This window comes from Convolutriloba macropyga, chromosome 13 (genome assembly GCF_964194025.1).
Source record: "Convolutriloba macropyga chromosome 13, txConMacr16.3, whole genome shotgun sequence".
In the NCBI taxonomy this organism is placed as follows: Eukaryota; Metazoa; Xenacoelomorpha; order Acoela; family Convolutidae; genus Convolutriloba; species Convolutriloba macropyga.
The window spans coordinates 32,293,687-32,301,117 of record NC_134480.1 but is presented as its reverse complement, the minus strand read 5'-3'; the positions used below and the strand labels follow the sequence as shown (position 1 = coordinate 32,301,117).

General features: G+C 36.9%; 1 protein-coding gene across 1 annotated transcript; it reads left to right on the top strand.

Moving 5' to 3' along the window:
- Positions 1-584: 584 nt before the first annotated feature.
- LOC142352260 (alpha-1-antiproteinase S-like) lies at positions 585-7,216 on the top strand. Its single transcript, XM_075404746.1, has 2 exons — positions 585-1,795; positions 6,658-7,216. Exons 1-2 carry the CDS (start codon positions 879-881, stop codon positions 6,887-6,889), a joined length of 1,149 nt encoding a protein of 382 aa, XP_075260861.1. The 5' UTR covers positions 585-878; the 3' UTR covers positions 6,890-7,216.
- The last annotated feature ends 215 nt before the right edge of the window (positions 7,217-7,431 follow it).

Below are 7,431 nucleotides of genomic sequence, written 5' to 3'. Positions count from 1 at the left end.
CATAATGGGGGCTAGAATTTTTCCGGGGCGGGGTGGAGATGGAAGGATCTATAATCAGAAAGATGTAAATTTACCGCAATATGTTTTTCAAATTAACTAATGTGTTTTTTAAGTAATGTGTTCAGAATCAATGGGCAGTTTTGTTCGTTGGACAGTTAATTACACCCACACTTGTAAATTAAGCATCCTAGACTACTGCTTTGGCCTGCATTGTTGTTTCAATCCATTAATAATTTGGTACGTCGAAACAGTTGTCTATTGTACACTAAATTTATTGCTGCTCAATAATAATTACGTGTCCTCAAATGGATCTATCGATCATATTGCCTTGATTTATTACAGTAGTTTTTGATGTGATCGCGAATTATTTTATTTGCCTATGTTTCCCAAAAAATTTGTGGAAAATATTGAAAACGGTAGATAGATTAATTGCAATTCGGAGCGTCTTGGGGCATGGTCCCAGAGGCGTTTATGTCAGTTGCAATTATTAAATAGGGTCACAAAAGTCTGTTTGTTAATCTTTAACGGCTTTGTTTAGAGTCAACCAAGTACATTGGGATTAACAACGCAGTTGCTTGCCAGCTTTTCCGTATTAGCGCGTATGACATGCAGCGGCTATTTTGTCCGCTCTGTTGTGCTATTGGTCAAACATTCTGGCCCTTTTATTATGTCACTTGAGGTAGACTGCAATCATTTTACCTTTCTCTTCAGAACACGCTTGACTAAATTATTAAGAACTGAGCTTCCGGGGAGTGAGCAAACTTGAGCTTTCTTGAACTCTCGAAAGTAATCGCCGTCTATCAATAAACTTCGGACAAGAATTGTGGAATTTACGAATTGGAAACACTTGAATTGAAAACAGTAAATTTTGTCGAAACATGAGCAGGGCGAGACGAGCAAGTTGTTTTGTAGCGGAAGAAGTGGGCCATGTATTGCTGAAAAACTATATGGAAAGTTGCGAGGATGCTAATTACGTGATTTCTCCCGTTAGTGTCTTCATTGCTATGTCAATGCTCAAACACGGAGCAGATGGTTCTACTAAAGACCAGCTTGAACGAGCATTGCTTGTGTCGCCACATACACATGGAAACGAAGCGCGGCACGTTCTCAGCGTTCTGTTACCTTCCTCCGACTCTTTGGTTGCAATGAGTACCACAAATGCAAATGGACTCTTCCTGCAAGAAGGAATCGAGCCTGCGCTCTCGTTCGTGACTGACATGCGAAGAATTTTTCACGCCAGCGTTGAAAGTGCCAAGTTTGGCTCTTTAGAAGGCGAACAGAAAATTAATCACTGGATCGAAAGGGAAAGCTTGGGCAAAATGAAGGATTCGCTGACAGATACGAGCGAAGACGATATTATGGCGTTGATTAATATCGTGCTATTGAGGGGTCGATGGAAGGAGGTATTCAAAAAGGCCGATACCATCCATTCGAACTTCCACGTATCACCTGAGAAGACAGTAAAAGCCGAGATTATGAGACAACGGGGAGTATTCCGGTATGTTCGCAAGGAAATAGAGAGGTTCACAGTAGTTTTCCTTCCCTACCGAAGAAAGAGTGAACCAGCTTGGGAAATGGGAATCTTGGTACCAGATGAAGGTTTGAACCCAATCGACTATTTGAAGCAGTTGCAGCCGGATGCTCTGAAGAAACTGAGATCGGAAATGGAAGATGAAACTCTCGTTGTTCACGTTCCAAAGTTCAAGTCCGAGTCTTTCATCGATTTGAAGAGGTATATCATGCAAATGGGAGCCATCTCCCCCTTCACAGAACACGCCGAGTTCCCAGGAATATGGTATGTCTTTGGTATTTGTGCTAATTGATTTTTGATATGAATCCTACAAATTGAAATACTTTCTTTGATAACTGAAACCAAAAATCAGACCCAAAATTTTCCAAGACATAGTTAACTACTGAGTTTTGAATAGTTTGAGGTGTAAGGTTTTTGCGAATCTTTTTTTTCTTTCCAAACATGTAAATTAATAATATAACCGCAAGGTTAAAGTTTACATGCCTTCAGAATAATCAGGAATTTAACTGTATACACTTAGTTACTCAAATTTTAGTTCAAAGTTTTCGTAAGGGGATGCTTCTCTACGTTGTTTCCCCAATTACGCAAATTTTCAAATCGCTGCAAAATGATCCCTCATCACAATCGGAGTCTTCCATGCATCCGAACTGTCGCTTGATCCGAACTGTCTATAGAGGTCAGAAGGACAATTGCCATGCATATAATTGCAACTGCGAATTTTCAATTCTTGATTTGAAGAAACAACGTCAACGTGTTAATTTTAACTCACGTGAAAAGCACGTGCTTTTTTTCATACCCCAAAAAATTCTATTAGCTTTAAAAACAATGCGGCACAGTAACGCACCGGCAGGTTTACCATAAACCCCTTTTGAGCTATTAAGAGCCAAGCATAGAAAAAAAAACGTCACCACTTCAAAAAAAATTGAATAAGCAGCAATATTCAAATTGACTCAAGTATTTAAATTGATGAAAAATTATTCAGATTGTCCAGAAACTTTTTGGCCTCAAATTACAATCTGGGACACCGGAAAAAAATTCATTAACCTAAGGTTGGCTTCAGCAATACATTACCACAAAAACGGCTGACAGATGCATGTATTGATTAGAGCAAAATTTATATGCCTCTGATCATTATCAAACTAAGAGAAATGGATGCATTCTAAGTTTGAAGGTGTTTGATTTGCTGGTTGTTTAAAACGACTTATCTACGCCGTGCTAGACATCAATTAATTTCATAACTAATACAATTCATTGTTAATACAATAAATCATAATTAACACAATTTAATAACTACCATACACTTCGAATAGTACGTAATTGTTAAAGTAAATATATGATTTGAAGTGTTTTAATTTAAAATTAAGCAACCCCCTCCCCCAAAAAATCGACACTTATTTTGCAGTTATTCGTTTATGAAGCTAGCTTAGAGATCACACTGGTACTTAAAGCCCTAAGGTTTTCCGGTTTATTATAGTTTGATTGGCCGTAATCTCTCGATGAGTTAAAATGATCTTAGAGCAAGAGTACAATCCAATTCCTTGATTGTAAAAAAGAATGTTTGCGTAATTCAGGCTTTCTTCTTCACATAGTTTTGTTTGATCTATGATAGACCATGTCTGCCAATTTGATTCAGGCTGGAGTTGTAACTATAGGTGATTTTGGTTTGCGTATTTCGAGGAATTAGGTTGTGTAAAAAATGAAAATAATTAGGTATCTTTTCCGTTTGTGCCCCCCATCTTAGTGGGTGTATATTATTTGCACCCCCAGCAGCATATGCAATATTTCTACATAGTGGTTTACTATGTAATTGCACGTGCTCTGTAATGGGGGGTGGGGGGCAAAACGGAAAAGATCCGAAATTAGTGTTGATTTAGAGCAAGTAGTCTCGCCCACGTGTTTTTGCATCCATCATTCATTGAGAACTTTCACTCAAAATTATTCTAAAGACTAGGTATGAACTGCAAGTTGTCATTGCACAAAAAAACCAATCAATAAGAAGGCATTGCAAAATTTAACGCTGAATTTTTAGATTTGCTGCTAGTTTTTCTGTCATCGAACCATATATGAATGAAAGCAGTCAATATGACGCAGGCTCAATGCAAAACTTTTAGAAGTTATCCCCAATCAGGATTTTTAAGAGCAGCACGGAGTTCCAACTTTTTTTTATTTCAATCTTTTCTTGGAAATTTACCCGTACTCTTCATTAAAAGTGGTTTTTAAAACACACATTCTTTTTTCTGATTCCTAGATAAGTGCCCAAAATTTTTTGCTTTGTTTTCAATCTCTTTTACATGGTGCCAAATAAAAAGCACTTCTCAACTTTTTTAAATTGATTTACCATAAATTTGTATAATCTTTAAGGAGTTCTATGGCGCGACAAGACATTAGAACGATTATAAATATAAAATTCGACATTTGATATGTGATATGTAGTACGGGCTGTGTATTTTCTTCAACCGGACCTCGTTGCAAATACAGGGCGGTAAGAATGCAAAATCCGACTTTCCAAGTTTTCATAATAATAAAGTTTCAATATTTATCCGTTAACCATATTGTCTGGCGTTCTTATTAATTTTTGAAGATGAAAGTGCTCATCGCAAGTGTGAGTGAAAAATTTTCCATCTTTTTTTAGTGCTTCTTCAACCGAAAATACCTTTATAATTGCTCTCGAACAAAGTTTGCAGCAATTATATTAGTCGTGCCGTATTTTTTGTGCGGTTTTTGCGTGGCCGATTTTTCTTCTGACACTTTTAACTTTTCGACCTCAAAACGGGATAAAAGTTTATGCTCGGAGAGCAATGAGTCAGTGATTAGCTCTTCTATATCTCGACTAAATTCTTAAGTGTGCGATGACAAATTCATGGAGCAAAGGTTATTTTTTGGCGGTTTTACCCCCTTACCATCTCCGCCCCCATTGTAAACTCTTTTGAGTGTGCTTCTACTGCTAACCTCCCTCAGACCAAGCTCTATGCTACCGAACAAAACCGCCCGGTGGTCTTTTGATAGCAGTTTGCCCGAACTTGGTGGGTTGTTATAATTAGAGCTACCGATAGCTCGCTCAGAAAGTTTATAAACTTCTGTGTAAAAGTTATATTCAAAATCATCCATAGAAGTATAGTGAAGATTTTGCCATGATAGTGAATTTTCCTTGAAATATTAGCGAAAACTTTTTCTGGGCTGATAGTTTCTCAGCTAAGCCTTAAAGTTTCTCAGCCAAAGCAAAAAATATCCTTGCAGAAAATTTCTCCGCAAGGACTTTCCTATGATACCACATATGTAACAATGCGATCAATATTTAGGGGATGAAAAATGACCAAAGAGAAAAGGCCAGGCTTGCTTTTTTTCCTTCCCTCATGACATGAGGTTAGACCAAATACTGTCTAGCTATGTATATTTGAAAAAGATTCCTAGTTCGGGTAATAAAATGCAAGTTTTTCCTTAGGAAGTTACCATAGAGTGGAAGAAAGTTATTCTTACATAGAATAAAGCTTTTATTTAACCAACTGGTTTTTGAAAATCTTGATACAGTTTTTATTTCAGTAATGAAAAGAATGCAATGAAGTTTTCGAACGAAAATAATTTTGATACATCTTCCAAGATATTAACGTACACGATAATTCTTTTTAGGTTATACACGTTTGGTTCACTAATCTTGATGTTAGAGCACAATGCATGCAAACATTGGTTCTCAAAAAATGTCTTTTTGTACGGTAACCTGACAAGCCTGTGATTTTTGGCGCTTTGCTCAGTTTCATAAAGTAGTTTTGTGCTAACTAATTTGTTTCTTTCATCAAAGTAAATTTAACTCTTTAAAAAATCATTTTTGAATCTTGTGATTGTGGTTTAATTAGATCACTTAATGTTTAAAGCTTTCTTTCAAGACCAACTGACGGCTTAGGCTAGTCATTTTAATTTGTAAAGTCAAGTTTTATCATTTGTCAGGTTTTATCATTTGCCTGCTTGTCGGTCTTCAACGAGATAACTGGATTTTGTTTTTAATTGCCTATTCGGTTTTTATTGAAAATTTTGAAAGATTGGTGGTTTTTTTATGTCAGCAGAAGCATCGTCGAAGTTGTTTTTCCGTGCTTTGCCTCATTCATGCTTTATATTTTTGAAGTTTAGAAAACTGTGTGTTCACGGAGTTTATTGTTCTCGCGTTTTCGAGTTTGCTTTGGATACTGTAGTGTAATTTTCAAATTTCAATGCAGTTTTTCTCCAATCATTGCCAAGTTAATCTCTTCAGAGAATAGGTAGACCAGTAAATTGGGGTATTATAGTTTTTCAATTGCCCAGACATTATAACAGAGCAAAAGATGTATAGAGAAAATTTAACCTACTGAACTTCTGATTGAAATAATTTTCTATTTTGAGTTTTGTTTAATTCGGCATTTTAATGGAATCACTCATATATGTGGGAAGACGTCTTTCAAAAGCTTGGAAAAATATGAGATGAGAGAAAACCTCTGAACGGTTCAGTTCGTTTCCGAAAAGTAATTCCCAATTCTTAAAATGTAGATATTTAAAACTTTAAAAACTTTATATATTATTTGTTTCTTCTCGACTCACCCAATGAGAGGTGTTGAACAAATTGCCCGCGTAAATGAAAAAAGAAGAAAGCAATTGATGAAATTAAAGGCCAGGAGGGGGACGATAAACTCAATTAGTACACTGTTGATTTAAATTAGAACCATGTCAGCAATAAACTAAGTAATATATGTATCTCTTAATCTTATAAAAGGATAGTAATTTACATAATTTGACAAAAAAACTATATCGCTCGCCGAAACTTCAGCTTGAACGTTCTCTTCTAGAACATTCTTTCGATTGCACCTTTCCCGTCTGACTTTTGGATTTTTCTGAGTGATTTCAATTGCGAGCATTCAGAAAGTAAATCTATTGCTAAATAAAGCTGGTTGCAATGCTCATAGCCCGTGTAGCAAAGTGACTACTGCCCAGGACTTTCATCCCGGAAGTCGGGGTTTGAACCCCTCCTTCGTCAATTTAAATTTCGTGTCAAAAGCGATAAAGCGGGATTGTGACCCTGCATTCAAAAGTGCGTTCAGGCTTGTGTCAAAATTAAAGAAAATTAGACAATTGCGTACAAGATTGTGTATGTGTGGTTTTAGCGACAGCACTCCTTTAAGCGTGAGCAGAATCTACCAGAAATGCTCTGTTGAAATAGACGAAGAGGGTACAGATGCCGAAAATGTGACTGCAATCTGTGATCTTAGGAGGAAGAGCTTGGCCAAGGCGGAGAGCATCGACTTTATGGCGACCTCTCCCTTTCTCTTCTTCGTGTACCAACCCGACTCAGGAATTATGCTATTCTGTGGCCGTGTTACTGATCCTACAGTCTAATACTACTTTGATCACAGCTGTACATCTTTCCTTCTTCCCTCCACATAGCGTGAAAAAAATATTTGTGTTCTTAAGCATGCATGAACAAACTACTGCAAAGAATTTAAGCTTAAAATTATTCTGTTCCTGCTCCTATTGGCAAATGTGGACCGGGGTGCGGTGCTGATGTTGCCAGCTGACTTTTTTTCTTTTGCAATCGGAAAATTGTAAATATAGGAAAAGATTACAAACCTAGTATCGATGAGGTACTCTCGGTTTCGGAAAAAAATTCCCACGGAAAAACCCTGCTTAATTTTATGATAAGAAATAAACCCCCACTTGACTTTTAACGCGCTGCGCGTTTGGCCATGCCTTAGCGGCCCGTGGGACTTGATATGAAACTATCACAACCGAACAAATTATCAATACCAAAACGCAAATTTAAATTGGGGGTTTTTCGTGGGGGGTTTATTTTTTAGACCCACGTACCATTTTCATCAATACTAGAGCATTAAGATTTTCGAGCGTTGTAATGGTTCGATATTTTTCAAGGAATGTTAATT

Excerpts from the sequence above, each read along its gene's own strand:
- LOC142352260 (XM_075404746.1), top strand. The coding sequence starts at position 879 with ATGAGCAGGGCGAGACGAGCAAGTTGTTTTGTAGCGGAAGAAGTGGGC. Across the intron at positions 1,796-6,657 it reads GCCGAGTTCCCAGGAATATG|CGACAGCACTCCTTTAAGCG; the intron begins GTATGTCTTTGG and ends GTGTGGTTTTAG.